At 40.8% G+C, this 15,840-nt stretch overlaps 1 protein-coding gene across 1 annotated transcript; it reads right to left on the bottom strand.

The window, feature by feature from the left end:
- Positions 1-6,273: 6,273 nt before the first annotated feature.
- Positions 6,274-12,656, bottom strand: MRPL44 (mitochondrial ribosomal protein L44). The gene is made up of 4 exons (XM_029225057.1): positions 12,446-12,656; positions 10,379-10,847; positions 7,616-7,794; positions 6,274-6,815 (listed from the first exon to the last, which is right to left on the bottom strand). The coding sequence occupies exons 1-4, from the start codon at positions 12,622-12,624 to the stop codon at positions 6,644-6,646; spliced, it is 999 nt and encodes a 332-aa protein (XP_029080890.1). The 5' UTR covers positions 12,625-12,656; the 3' UTR covers positions 6,274-6,643.
- Between the last annotated feature and the right edge of the window lie 3,184 nt (positions 12,657-15,840).

Here is a 15,840-nt window from a genome sequence, read left to right on the forward strand (position 1 = left end):
TGGTCATTAGTCCAGGAGAGAGGATATAAAAGTGGCTGCAGGGTCAAGACTAGATCCCTGGGCTCTTGACTCCAGCACTGCTCATTCCAGAAAGGACCGGAAGAGTTTGCCTTTCAATATAGTGGCCCTGTTACATGATACAGGTAGTCTGCTCCCCAGTAAAATAATTAGTCAAATTTTACTGGCCACATTAAATTTTGAAGTATCTGGTCCCATTTCTGAATGCCTCTTCAATAGATTATAGCATTTCAAATTTATGATATACAAAACTTGGAAACATCTCATGGAAAATTCATAATATGAAGGTTCTCAGACTATATATATATATATATATATATATCTCCTATTTTTCATTTGATCCTCCCAACCTACTCATCTTTAGCCTTTCCTCATGTTGACCTAAAACACATAGAATGCCAGGTGTTTCTCCAGCAAAGATGGGTTTATTTGGGATCAGCAGAGAATTACAATTCGGGGTCTGCAACTTTGGGGAGCCTCGTACAGTCCACCCCCATGGCAAGAGAAGGAAGTGCTTTTATAGAGGAGAAAAGAAAGTTGAGCGGCTGTGATAAACAAAGGGTTCATGGCTTCCCATTGGCTGAGTCCTTGCGGGGAAAGAAGAGGAGTCTGTCTTTTCCCTGTTGGACTCAACTGTCTTCACAGGGCGTGAGAGCGCCCCCTTCTGGTCTCCAGCCTCTATTGCAGTTTCTGTTTATTAACTTTTTACAGTTATCAGTCAACACCCAGATTCTGACCCTGGCTGACTCTTAGACCCTGTTTATAATCTCTGGACTTGGGGAAAAATTTCCTCTCAAATTATTATTTTTCTAAAATTCAACTTTTATCTTTAGATATACTTAGTGGGTCTGTCAGCCTTGTCTTCAAAATGATAAAGTTTATGAAAACTCCTTTACTTGAGGGAAACGAATAAATTTAAAATATGGAGACTGCCACAAAAATGACATACCTGGGGTAAAAGATCATGTTTGCTGTGCTGCTGCGATTTATAATAAGAAATATATATTTGGTCTTCATCCTCATTTCTGGCACAGAACTCCCAAAACCTTTGGAAGTTCTTAAGTGAGGAACACAAAAAAGGGGTCTTTTGTTATGTTAATAAGGTAACTTTTCCTGCTCCCAAGGATGGGGGTTGGTCGCCAGGAGACCCAACCACGTGATTGGAGGGGGTTGGAACTTTTAGTCCCACCCCCATGACCTCCTGGGACAGGGGGAGGGGCTAGGGGTTCACACCGATGGCCAAAGATCTAATCAGTCGTATTTATGAAATGAAGCCTCTGAGAAAATCCAAAATGACGATTTGCAGAGCTTCTGGGTTGGTGAACTGAACACATGGAGATACAGGGAAAGCGGCATGCTCATTGAGAGCTCCTTGACCTTGCCCTTCCCCCAGACCTTGCCCTATTTGTCTCTTCCATTTGGCTGTTCCTGAGTTATGTCCTTTTGTAAGAAACCAGTAATCTAGTAAATAAGATGTTCCTCTGCATTGTATGAGCTGCTCTAGCCAACTCATTGAACCCAAGGAGGGGGTCATGGAAACCTTTGATTTATAGCCAGTGGGTCAGAAGCCCAGGTAACCACCTGGGCTTGCAATTGGCATCCGAGGTGGGAGACAGTCCTACTGGCCTGAGCCCTTAACCTATGGAATCTGATGATACCTTCTCCGGGTAGATAGTGTCGGAATTGAGTTGAATTGTAGGACACCCAGCTGGTGTAGGGAAAACCCACACACACTGGAATTGGGTGTCAGAATCTTTATTTGCTATGTAGATATTTAAGCAAACGATCTACACGTGGATTAGATGTCATACTGAGTTCGGACAGGAGACAGACTGCAATTTCCCTAAAGTAACAAAATGGTAGACTTCTGGAAAAGCTGAAGACAACGGCCAGTAAACTCACTCCTCTGACACTTAATGAGATGGGGATTTTCAATTCTTTTTTTAAAATTTATTTTTATTTATTTACTTATTTGGGCTGCACCAGGTCTTAGTTGTGGCACACAGGCTTCTTAAGTTGCAGCATGCGAACTTTTAGTTGTGGCATGCATTCGGGATCTAGCTTCCCGACCAGGGATCGAACCCAGGCCCCCTGCATCGGGAGTGCAGAGTCTTACCCACTGGACCACCAGGGAAGTGCTGGGACTTTCAATTCTGCCTGAGACACAATGAAAACAAAGAGTAGGCACTAACCCAAATAAGTTGAAAGTGCTATGTCTTGCTGGCCTTCGAGTCTTTGTTCTAAATAGGAAATGATGACAGGTGACCTGGAAAAAATGCAAATCATAAGAGAACTTTACAGAAAGACACAAGGGAGTGGCTTTTGTACCCGCAGCTCTTTGTTTTCCTGAAAATAAAAAACTGAAGGACACATGTGCTCCACATTAAGGGACTTAAGAAACTGAAGGAGGAAGGGCAGGATTTGCTCAGAGCCGGCAGAGTGAATGTGGTCGGCGGTGACTGCCCGGTAGAGGTGAGGTTTGGGTGAGCTGCTGGACGACCTCTATGTCCTTGACCTCCCGTGAATGCTGAAAGACACTGTGTCCTACCAAGAGTCCACTTCGGGTGGCCAAAGAGTGGACAACACCACTGGCTCCAAAGCCCTGTTTCTTTCAAGATTCCCCAAACTGCCCCTTTGACCCTCTTCCAAACCTTGAAGAAAAAAGGATGCAGATGTTGTGATTTAAAGGAAAAATTTGCTAAATGAGAAACCACTGCTCTACACAATATCAGGTATGTTGTTTGCAGATTAAATTGTTGTATATGAGGTAGTAAAATGGAAATGAGTTGTTTAATCCCTTAATGTTATACCTCCTTCGTCTGCAGTTTAAAATCCCAGCTACCAAAGGTAAAGGGAAGGGTGGCAGACTCTTGTGCTTGTCCTTTCTAGACAAAAAACAATCCCAGGACCAAAACCTGAGTCCTAGTGGCAGGTTGTCTGGGGCCTAACTAATGGTCACCATTGCCAAGTTCATCTGTGGATGGTCAGCTAATTTTTGACTGGATGTGTCTTGTTAACTGTAACGTCTGCTGGTAAGTATCTCCTGGCCCTTGCTGACATGTTTTCTTGCTGTGGAGGCGCTGATATCAATAATTTATGTAGAGGAAGTGTTATCAGAAAGTCAGATAAACCCTTCCTCCTCTGACTAGAAATGTCCTTCTCTAGCTGACAATGACATTACTCATCTCTCCTGCAAAACTCATTAAAACAAACTCACTAGTTCACTGTGCAATTTTAATGTACGACAGATATGGTAAAACGGTGTTCTGTGGATCATCAAATTAATGGGGTTCTTCCTTAGTTGAAGGGGGAATAAGCTAATGTATTTAATTTTCTCAATCATTTTTCTCTCAGAAAATTGTCTTAAAACCCTTAGTCTTCTGGTATCGGTGAGCACTAACAGGCAGCCGGATCATTGAACAGGAGCAAATGAGCGTTGAGTGGAAAGCACAGACACTACTGATGCCGAGACAGCTTTCTTTTTTCAGGAGCGTGTGTGCTTGTGATTATTTTTGACTGCATGAATTTTCTCCTGGAAAAACTGTTCTCTGTTTGCAAGATGCGATTCAATCTAGCCATCAGTCTTGGTATCCTACAGAGAGAACTGTGGCTTTCAAGTGCTCTGATAGTCAACCAAAGTTGCGAACCACAGCTCTAGGGCCTAGCAACAATGGTGGAGGGCTTTACCAACTGAGAGAAGACTCAGGGGTCGGCTGACGGGAAGAGAAAAAGTGGGCTTAAGGATGCAGACGTGGGCAGCATGGGGCCACCCTCAGCTGGGGAAAGTTGTGAGCTGGACCACCCCCCCATGAGAAGAATGTCCACATCTGGTTTTATGAAGTGTCAGGATGGACAGTGAGATTCCCTTGCCTCTGCAGTGCATTTTCTGCCATCATAAAAAGAGAAGAGGAAAAAAAGTCTTTTCAATGTTTTATCCATGGCAGCCCTGCAATTCTCCCTTTCCAGTAAAGATAAAAGAGCTCAAACATCCATACCTTGGCATCAGAAATGAATTGTTCATACATGAAACTCTTTAACTTTACGTCCTGAAGGGAGAGGTAAACTAGCTTCTGCAGAAATAGTCATAACATATTATAGCCGTAAGGGGCCTAGAAAAGTCATGTTTCACTGTAATCAAATGTAATCAATCTTTCCTGTATAGGGAGAAAATGGTGCTCCCCATAATAGCACTTTATATATTACTTCACTGCAAGTAGGGTTAGAGCACCACCTTGTGGCCAAAATCTAACACATGCTGAACACAAAAAGCCGCATTTGTTCCATTCTTACTTGGGATAATAGCTTACTAGTTTCTAGTAATACTTTCTCATGGCCATATAAAACACTTTTGAGAATAATATGCCCTATTTTACGTATGTATATAATAAAAACATAATATGAACTAAAAAGAATAAGCCTTGTATAATTGAGTCTGTAGATACCAATCTTAACATTTTTGGCTAAGGAACCTTTTTGGAGCAATTGTATTTTGGGCTTAGGAAACTGGAGGGTGGGAAAGTGTCAGAATTTCAAAGCAAATGACTTTAAATGTCTGTCTCTGCTGCCAAGGTTAAGCATCAGTGCTTTTATATCCCACCAACTCCTATGGTCATAACGACTGTCTTCTCAACGTGGATTAGACTTTAGTCAAACAGGAGTTCTCCGAATGGTCACTGAATGCTCTTGGGTACAAACCCCCTTTGGCAACACCCTCACACCCACATGTTCCTCTTGCCCACACATCAAACTTATGCAATATTTATTCTCATACAGCAAATTAAGTAATTGTCCAGGTTGGTTCCAAGTTTCAAGCTATTTCACACAGAAGTGTTTCAAAAGCATATTGTTTTCTGTGTTCTAGTCCATCATGTTTTAATGGGTGCTTTGAAGAGGTGTAACTTAATTTAGGTTCTAAGACTTTAGAATTGTGTTGAAATCATTCTTTTTCAAGGCATTTGGATCTCTTGCAAAGCAGTTTTCATGAACTAGAGCTAGATTTGCTCCACATGTTAATCTAAAAGCATTCAAGTTTAGAAGCTTGAAAACCTGAGGATAGTTCCCCTCCAACCTTGTAGATTAAGGTCCTACAAACTGCCCTCAACAGGAGAAATATCAGCACAAATTTATGGGGGGAAAAAAGGATTTTACTGAGTCTGCAACTGAGTTCTCCAGACTTTTCAAAAAAATATTCAACTAAAATAAAATTAGAACACTGCTCTAGCTGGAATCTGACATTTTGCACATGCTGGATGACTAAGTGGTTGGAGGACAGGTACCATCTTTTGCGTCCCAGAAACTTTCTATAATCTTTCCTCCTATGGTGTCAATGAGATGCTTATCAAGTCAGGTTTACTTGTCATGGATGATAGCATAAGAGTAGCATTTTACTACTGGATTTGGTCCTCTATCCCTGTGTTGAATTATTAGAAGTTGCAGTTACTCTCAAAAGAAAGGTGAAATAGTTTACATTTAGCCTACTAATTCTGCCAACTAGGTCATTCTCAAACTTCCCTCCAAATGCAGTCTCTGTGTTAGCTGTCATAGCTGTGAGCCCTCTTACATATAACATTAAGTCCACTTTCCTAACCAGTCTCAGGAAAGGAGTTTCAAAGATCCTTCATCTTCCCTTATAAAAAAGATTTCATGGCAAAAGTGCTGTCAGTTTAAACATTTTACCACTTTTCTATTCTCAACTCCCACTTTCCTTGTTAACCTCTGGGAGTGACTACTGGCAGACTGAAACTAAAAATTATTACTGTTGCCAAAAAGTTGAAAAGAAATAAATCAAAGGGAATTTGCAAAAGGATTACTGAATTGAACACAAAGGATTAAAGAACCAGAAGGACACACTCTCAAGATTTGTCCTCTACTGAATTAAACGTGTTATAATAAAATACTTAGAAGAGTGCTTGGTACATGGTAGGTACGATGATGATTATGGAACACTAACTGATAAATACATACCCTATTTTTCCATTAGCTTCAACAGTTTAAGCTGCTTTTGATTTGTTTTATTTTAAAAGCATAAAACGTACGTTCCCTGCCATTCGTTTTATAGATATTGAATAACTATGAAATTAGTATACAGAATTTTAAACCTAGACAGAATCTAGAGTTCATGTAAATGCCTAATTATTATAATCAGCCCCTTACATTTCTAAAGGTTAAGAGTTATAACATTACTTTTTAGCTAAAGTCATACTAGGGAGGCAAAGTTCACTAACCTGGGTATAGCAAATTAAGCTACAATGAAACACTTAAAGAGTAACTTTTTTATTGGCATTACAGCAAACTTCACATAAAACATATATTCAAATTATGATACTTCAAAGCTAGAAGGGAATAAAATACACCTAACTGTACAAGTTAAATATTTACAATAATAAAATCAAGAACTTTAGTTAAAACTTATCAGAAAAATAACAAGAAAGACTTTTGACAAAACAAAAGCGATTAAAAGGAAAAGAAAAGTGACCTAATATCAATACTTGTTTAATTTTAGGAACTCAGTATGAAGAATAAGATATATTTCTTTACAATTTAAAAAATGTCCAGCTTTGGATGTCTTTTGACATTTGTCTCGCTGTTTTGCTTGCAAATTTCAGGCTGCCACATCTCTGGCTGGCTAGCTGGCAGTGATGGTCTTTTCTGCTCTCACATGTTCTTTGGGCTTGGAATAGTCCCAGGGCCGGCGATTCTCGGTGAACCCGTAGAGTTTCCTAAGTGCCACTCGAGCAGCTTCTTCTTCTGCAACCATCACTGTCTCCCCAGGTCCTTCTGCAATCAACTTTTTATCACTAGGAAAAAAACCCAACAGTAGCCTAAAATTACATGGTGCATCATAAAACAAAGTGCACAAATCAGTTTTGCCTGATCTAATTTTGGCAACAATATTCACCAGAAGTAACAGAAATACTGCGCTTTTTTTCTTTCTACCATGAGTGTATGAACTGCTGATAAAGGATGTGTTTAAAGCTCGCCAATCTGATAAGAGTATCTCATTTTGCTTTGCACTTCAATTAAAACTAAAGAAGAAACTTCTTAAAACATTATCAATTTTCTCCTTTGTGATGTCTTCCATTGCTTTCATACCTATAAAGTCCTACATCACATAAAGATCAGAAAAATATTTACCTAAATTTTAGTTAGTTACCTTAGATATTCAGTTTACATTTAACACATCAATCCACCTGAAATCAATTTGAGGCAGGTCAACTGTTACTAAGAAACCAAAAATGTTCTCAGCATGGGTGAATTATACATTTTTGGTGGACAACGTTTAGTTTCTTTTCTTCCCCAGTTCTAGGCTCAATTGAAGCTGTTACAAGTGTGGATTGCGGTTAAATCTGTAATACTTATGAGTCAAAATTTTTTTACAGAAATATTTTTATTAGCAGATACTCCATGAAATTCTACAGTGAATAGTTGGTTAACAAAAGCTACTATGCAGGAAAGGAAGTAGTGACTAGATAAGCATGGGAATGAGATTTTTAAAAAATCTTTTAATGCAATTAGAGGTTATAACAAGAAATCGTGAAAAGTCAGTTTTTAAGGCTTCTGATCAATATTATGAAGTTAAGATTAAAATTTTACTAACCAGTATAAGCCAACAAAATACACAGGCAAAGCTGTGGTGCTTCCAGATTGCCTAGTAAGTCTAGATTCGGGAGCTGAAATATTCCTTTTCTTCAATTCTTCTACCAGTAGCCCCATGGGATTTATTATCTTCCAAATCTCAAAGAGTTCTTTTCCAGTCATTTGAGTAATTAAGAAGTCCTGCATATAAAAAATACAATTGATACATTTAAATTAGTATAAAGAAAATAAGGACCATAATTCAAAGTACATTTTTTATAGAAATTTAAAAATTTAACAGGATTAAGAGGTAAGAACTACTATGTATAAAATAAATAAACCACAAGGATATATTGTACGGCACAGGGAATATAGTCAATATTTTATAATAACTTTAAGTGGAGTATAATCTATAAAAATATTGAATCACTATATTGCACACCTGAAATTAATACTGTAAATCAAAATAAACAAGTAAATGCACATTTGATCATGAAGATCTCCTACCTAGAGCTTCTCCAGCTGTCTCCACATTAGCCTTTACTAGACCATCAAATACAGACTCCTCAGCATGGCTAAAAATAGTGCTGTTCAAATTCTGGGGTGCTTAAGGATCAGCTGGAGACCTAGTTAAAACAGATTCCTAGGCCATACTCCCAGGGATACTCATTAGCAGTCCGAGGTGTTGCCTGAGAGTCTGCATTTCTAGCACGTTCTCAGTGATGGTAATACTGATGCACGGTTTCAAAAGATCTTCCCCACACTGGCTCTAAAAGGTCCAGACCCATCTCCCATTTCCCCAGATACAAAATGACCTGACCACACAAAATCACTTGTAGTTCCCAGAGCAGAAGCTCATCCTCAAGGTTTCTTCCTGGAATGAACTTCTTGGGGCAGGTGTCAGTTCTGTAAAGCTTCCCCAGCCCTGCTAGAGTTAGCTGTTGCCTCCTGATGAGCTCCCTCTCCTCTTTACAATAAGTGGGAGCATCGCCCACATCCCACTCTACCTCTAATGAGCTGTGAGTAGGAGCCTGAAGGCAAGGATCGAATGCTACTAAGCTCGGGCTTCAGTGCTCAGCACAGTGCCCGGCACACAGCAGACAATAAATACTAGGTGGACACATGAATGAAATAAGACAACTCAAACCTGTCAGTTCTACTATGGAAGGCAGCTACACTCACCACTATACCACCAATGCAGTCAGTTCTACTATGGGAGATACCAAAGCTCTTGACTTAGAAATGGCTATCTGAATTATGTGACTCTACTAGGATCTACAATTGGAACTGTCAACAGAGGCACTAAAATACGGTAAACAAGTATTTCCAAAATGGTCTCATGACTACCCTGTGAAAATTTCAAAAAGGTGACTGAAAACTAGGCAGTTCTAGCCTCTACATAAGCTATAGTGATAGGGAGAGAATGGAAATCAAGGGAAGATTTTGTCAGAATTTCTTTAGGAAAAGCTATTTAATTGCAGGGGGAGGAAGGCGCAGGAGAGGCTTCCCTTTTCACCTTAAGCCTAGAGGGCTTCAAAGGGTCCACTGGCTTCTGAATGAGGCAAGCGATGTTCAGTCAATGGGCAGCCAACCCACACGCCTGCTCAACAGGCTGGCAGAAGCTGCCTGCAGTGGTGGGGTGGAAGTCTGCACCTGCTCTCAGAGGTACACAAATCCTTAAGGCCTGACGTGTAACTCACAGAAGGGATGTCATTTTGGGAGGAATCTCACCCAGGAAACTAGAAGCTGACAGCCAACACCCATGTAAAGGAACCTGGTTACAAGGTTCCAGCAGGGAACAAAATGCTCACTAGAGTCTGTTTTAAACACTGATCAGGCTCAGAAAGCACTAAACCAGTTTACAGACATCAAGTAAATATCTTCTGCTTTCCTTCTTTCCCTCAGCTCCCACTCCAGAGGGGTCACTTAACATACCTGCTTCCCAAAGGCAAACAGGTAGTCTACCTATTATAAGCCCTGGCTGGGGAAGGAGGAAGACGGGTCTCATCTATGAATGAAGTCTGAGTGTTGGTCAACACAGGTATCCTTCTTGATCAAAATGATCAGTGTCAAAACTAAATAAATAGATTCCAACAGTAAGGGATGCTGGTTTAAAACACGTGAGGTTCAAAGGTCTGAATCAAGACTGTTTTTGTGAATTGAAGAGACTGCCTGGACTATGCATTATGTAAGAAAGACCAAAAACTCATGTTTTCATCCAAAAGCAAAGGATGAAACTTCTCCCAGTTAACAATTCTAAAAGGACAGTGGAGTTAAGTCATACCAATTATTTATTATTTTAATTAGCCAAGCTACTGGCTAACAAGGAGTTAGGTATACATCATAGGGACTCAGAAATCCAAGATTTTATCACTTTAGAAGAACAGAACAGCAGCTAGTACTTAAGCATGGAGCTCCCTAACCATACTAGCCCCTCCAATAGTGTTCTTTGGACTCATTCATTCACTAAACATCTACTGAGCGTCTACCATGTAGGCACTACCCTTGTACCTGAGGATGTAAAGCTAAAGACATGGCTTGCAGTGCTTACGAACTCACAACCCAGAATTTAGTATTCACCTCTGATGCTGTCCTCAGTAAGAGACAACTGGAATAATTAAGACACTACCATAAAAAAGCTTTAGGTCTTTCTCAGTTTGGGCAGGGAGAAAAACTCACACGTAACCTGCCAAGGTCATAGAGCAAGGACATTAAGTATAAAAAGAAATTTTTCTTTCTGTCTACCTCAAGCATGTCCCAGAGTGTGCAATTAACAATCACCTACCCTGATGAAAAGTGCAGTCCTCTCAGGTCCGCTGCTCTGTAACAGGACTCCAATCACTGCAAAGAAAGTCTGCCTTAACACAGCTGGGGGGACTGGGAATTCTGCACTCAACGTTAACTGCTCCACTGCCAAGTTTCTAGCTACATGACACACAACTTCCTCACTGGTGAGAAAGTCAACTAGACTTTTAACGCCTTCAGTGGGTAAGTCTGAGAATGCGTCCTCAAAAAACTGTGTGAGGCAAGTTTGTGAAAAAGATGTCCCTTGTTCAGATAGTTCTTGATTATCTTTAAGGTTCAGAAGAACAGCTTCTTTCTCTATTCCAAGTTTTTGGCGTTTGGCCTCCTCACTTTTAATATAGCAGCTATTAACAAATGCAGTTTTGAGAAGATCTAAGGAAAAGGTTTCCTGTAACCGATGGCCAAATGCTTGCATTTCGGCATGGTAATCCCAGTTGGGCTTCTCTGAACTGAAAATGTAAAACAGAAGATAGATGGTAAAGAGAACAACAAGATGTTACTATGATGCAAACATTTTTCATTGTGATGCAATTTTATTAATTATATAAAGGAGATTTAAAAATACTGAGTTTCATTTAAATTCCAGACTCTGATTTTCTGAAAATTAAAACTTATGTCACGTGATTACTTGTGGTTCTTTGCCAGATTAATTTTCCCTTTGAGTCAAATGCCACATCAAAGTGGTTCTTCAACATCAGAGACTAAGCCATTATCCTAACTTTCAGGTTCTTTACTTCTGCTCTAAATGGGACTACGCTTCATACTTAGATATGAAATACAAATTATAATTTCATAGGGTCAACCCATAAACAGTAAGTATATTATATTTATCTTGTATTTTATTATTTTAAGTTTTGAAAACAACCATTTAAATTAGCAATTAAATAATCTAGTATCAATATTACAAATAGGTTAAAGGTTCATAATCATTCTCAAGAATTATTAATAGGTCTTTTTAAAAATAAAGACAATAAATCGAAAATAAAACTCTTTTAAGTAAAAAAGTGCAGCAAAGTATAAAGATATGGGCTGTAAGTCATACGACGTATATAATCTATACAATCCATAAAGTTTCTTCCAACTATAAAAGCCTAAAGTGACTAACCTCACAATAATCAAATGTGAATTAAGAAGAAACATTATTTTATTTTTCTTTTTAGCAAGAACTTAATATTCTGTGTGCAAAGTATACAGGACTATGAACACGTATACACCTCCTAGTAGGTGTATAAACCGGATCAACCTTTTTTTTTGGAGGGCAACATGAAAGTACCTATCAAATTTTCATACTAAATTTCCAAAACAGTAATAACTTCAAAGCTGTTACATCGATGTAACTAACAGATGTACACTGTTTCATCGGTTGTAATAGCAACAGTATGGAAATCAAACAACCATAAATGGAGTCATAAGAGTGCGGTGCATCAACCTGTATAGCCACAACTACATGTCAAAGACACATTATTAAAGAGCAAAAGGTGCAAAACCTCATGCATAGTAGGGTCTTTTTTGAAGCTATAAAGATCTGCGTCTATTCCTACCAGATTTTCTACTACTGGAACAAGGTTAATTTAGGCAGAAACCTAAAGCCAAACCGTTTTCCTTTTTCTCTGGACAGTGGACTTGTGATTGTGTAATTTTTTCTTGCCCTAAATCGCAATACTGTAGAGTGCTTTCTTCCCTCTTGTCCGTACCCAAAGAATTCGCAGGCATCATCACAAAGCAGGGGCTACAACACCCAAGCCCAGATAAAGATTACCCTCCAGCCGGCCTCATTTCTCACAACTTTCCCACAACTTTCGGATTCTAAATGGGAGTTCCGAAAGCGTCGGGGGCAGCCACGCGCCCAACCCCTTAGCACAAATCCATCATTCCCTTTGCCTCGGCCACGCGTCCACGTCCCGCGGGTGTCCCTATCGCACAACTAGAGTCAAGCCAGGACCGCACTAGCAATGAGCAATCCTTCCCGCCGCCGGGCCGAAGCTGCGGGGAGGGGAGGCCAGCGTCCCCAACCGCCACCCCTACCCCGTCCTGAGGTGGCTCCTACCGGCGCACGGGCGGCGGCGGGCACCGAAGCAGGCGCCACCGCTCTAACTCCTTCTGGAAGCGGAAGGCGGCGCGGAATGCCTTCTTCACTCCCCGAATCGGCGGGGCGAGAACAGGTACGGCCGGTGCCAGGAGGCAGCGAGGCCTCCACAACACCAGCCTCACCAACCCGGATGCCATCGCGTAGAAGAAAGCAATGGACGGCGGAAGGAAGAAAGTCGGCCCAGCGTCGCTGTAACACAGTTCCCCCGGAACCCGGGTAGGAGAGCGAGGTCGGGGCGGAGCCAGCGCGCGGCGGGTGGGGCGGCTGGCCTGTTTTAGTGCGCATGCGCAAACGTTGGTGTTTTTGCGCGCCTGGGAATTTATCTTGGGGGAACAGGGCCTGCTGGGTATTTGGGTGCAGGAATTTCTGGAATAGCTTCTTCATCCTGTCAGTTGCTCTCGTTCCTTCCGTTCTAATTAAAGTAAAACAAAAAAGTTGTTTCACGTTTAAAGAAAACACTTAAATTCTCAAAAAAAGAAAACACTTCTTATCAACATGTCTTAGAGCTCCAGGCCATCAATCCAGCCGCTATTTATGAGAAAATATTTACCTGGCATGTCTCCAGAAGCCTTCGTTTTAGGACCCCTATACTAAAACATATTGATTTATCCAAAATAAACATTTTTATTTAAAAACTAGGTACGAACTTTTTTACAGCAAAAAAAAAAAGGGGGGGAAATGGAAAAAAATACATCAAGATGGGAACAGTGGACTTATGTCTTTTTTTAATCTTTCACTTTTTAGCAATATCATTATATTGCTTTCTTACCAAACTGTAAATATATATTTTAAATTTAATATTAAATCACAAGGGAAATCTTGTCTGAATTATCAAATTTTGAGTTGGGTGCAGAACATCTAGATGTTGAAAGGGGCACCTCTTTCTGTGGTCTCTCTACTTGTTAATGGCGTTAAAATCCCTCCTCACCCAGATTGGGCTCCTGTGTCTTCAGTTGTTCCTTTTTCCACAAACACCCTCTTTTGTCTAGTTGCCAAGTCTTTTTTCAGTTTAGACTGAAAGCAGCTACCTGATGGCTTAGGCTACCTCTCTCCCAAGTTATTGTAATCAGCCTTCATTGCAATCAGTCTTTTACCTTCCTCTCTTCCCTTGCACATCTCACCGACACATCTCACCTACATTCATCTCCCTGAAACACAGACCCAAACATGTTACTACTTAGCTCAAGAATCTCTGATGTTAGGATCTGGCAAAGATTCTCCCTTGACCAAAGTTCAGTCAGGCTGCTGTAAGCCCTCTCCTCAACAAAGCTTTGATCTTAGGTTCCAGTGTCCCCCCCCCTTGACAGGCCTGCATCACCCAGTTTCAGCAAGAATCCTATTAAGTCAGTTTAGAGAGGCTCCCCCATCTTCATTATCTCATCACCCTTGATATCTAATCAAATTTATAAGCCTCTATATCCTCCAGTGATGTCTGATCACCCTGACCTGCCTTCTGCAAGAGTTCTGTCAACTTGGTTTAGCCAGACTCCTCCTTTACCCCTGATGTTTCCTCTTAGTAATTTTCCACCCACTGACCACCCACCCTGCTCCTTGGCTTCAAATCCCCACTTGTCCATGCTATATTGGGAATTGATCCCAGTTGTACACTGGGGTCCCTTTCCCCTCATTGCAATAGTTCCTAAATAAAATCTGTTATTAACTACTGTCTAGCTGTTATTTTTCTTTGACAGGTCATACAACAGTTTAGGTCTCTTAGCTTAACTTTTCAAGAGGAAGAATCTGAACTGTTCATTCCAGCTTGTAAAAAGGTTCCCTATAGGGAGGGAGAGAAGAAAAGAGGGATTTGGTACATATCACAAAACAAGCTATGAATTTCTGGGTGAAGCAAGTTCTCTAAGAAAAGGTGAGAGGGGATTGTGATTGGTCTTTGTATTACACTGCAATGTGAAGTATTGAAAATTCATGGACTATCAATCAAATAAATGGAATGGAAGAAAGCACAGGGAACTGTATTTTTGCAATATCCCATTACTTGAGAGAAATAATCTAATAAATGATCTAATAATCTAGTTGGAGCACAATAATGTTAAATGAAGTGTCTCTATTGAAAGTTTCTCATTGAGGAGTATTAAAGAAAAGGGGGGATTGAAACCAAGCAGGACAAAAAAGCCCTTCCATGTCCCCAGTTTCTTGTTGGTAGAAAAAGGTTTTAGTCACTAGGTGTTCCCTGAGTTCCAAAGAGCAGACTCAGTTACTAATTAGGGGAGTGAAGGAACATAGAAACAAAGGAATAGCAGTCAAGCAAGGAAAGTAATGATAGCTTAAACAATAGTTTAGTCATAAAACAGAGTCCTTGTTCCTCCTCAAGGAAGAGATGTAGCAGTCTGATGCATATCTCCGAGATATTCTGCAGAAACTAAGACACCCCCCCCATCCAGGTGGAGGAAGGTGACTACAGGCTGACCAAAAGCACATAGACTCCAGACCAGTTGGAACCAGAGGTTGATGTTTAAGATTCTGAAACATAACTCGTTACCTCACCACTAACCAACCAGAAGAAAGTCCACAAACTGCAACCCACACCCCAAATGTTGCCTTTAAAAACCCTTCCCTGAAAGCCATCAGGGAGTTGAGTCTTTTGAGCAAGAGCTGCCTGTTCTCCTTGCTTGGTGCCCTGCAAATAAACGCTGTACTTTCCTTCACCACCTGGTGTCAGTAGGTTGGCTTTGCTGCAATGCAGCCTAATGGAACCAAGTTCGGTTCAGTGACGTTTATGTTCCACAGGAACCAGCTGTGAGCACCCAGCCAGCTCTTAGCAACACCCAAGTCTGGCTGACAGTACCAGGTCAGCTCCTAGAGGTCTAGGGCTGCTTTTCTCTTTCTCATAGCTTTGTGACCTTAAGCAAGTGATTTAACTTCTCCATGGTTCAGTTTTCTCATCTCCAAAATGAGACTAAAAGAGCACTTACCTCTCCACCTCTTATGGTTGTTATCAGTATTGAGATAACCCATGTAAAGATTTTGGGATAGTGCTTGGTTATATAGTCACCCCTCAATGAGTGCCTTTCAAAGATTCTAAATTGCACTCATTTTTTTCACACTTGGAGCTGTGGTCCAAACAAAGGCTTCTTAGAATGGATACAATGTAGTATTATTATTTTCCCAAGGCTCTGGTTTGGGGGACAATTCCTCTTCGCCGCCAACTGCTCAATCCACTCCTGGGTGAATGACTTTACTTTTCAACCTTTGTGAGTTTCACCACTGCTCTGGCAAATCCCTAAGGGCCTCTCTCTCCGCCAAGTAATTTTAGTTGCGCGTCTTCCCCAGCCAATACGATCGTTGGCGGCAGCACTCGGGAGCTTACGGCGGTGCGGCACCCTCACCGCCGAGGA

Source organism: Monodon monoceros, unplaced genomic scaffold (genome assembly GCF_005190385.1).
Source record: "Monodon monoceros isolate NGI ecotype Baffin Bay Population unplaced genomic scaffold, NGI_Narwhal_1 Super_Scaffold_16, whole genome shotgun sequence".
Lineage (NCBI taxonomy): Eukaryota > Metazoa > Chordata > Mammalia > Artiodactyla > Monodontidae > Monodon > Monodon monoceros.

Bases quoted from the DNA above. Each gene is read 5' to 3' on its own strand.
- MRPL44 (XM_029225057.1), bottom strand. From the start codon at position 12,624: ATGGCATCCGGGTTGGTGAGGCTGGTGTTGTGGAGGCCTCGCTGCCTC. The intron at 10,848-12,445 runs GTAGGAGCCACC...TTACATTTTCAG, and splicing joins CCGCCGCCGCCCGTGCGCCG to TTCAGAGAAGCCCAACTGGG. The intron at 7,795-10,378 runs GTAGGTGATTGT...TTTTATATGCAG, and splicing joins GGACTGCACTTTTCATCAGG to GACTTCTTAATTACTCAAAT.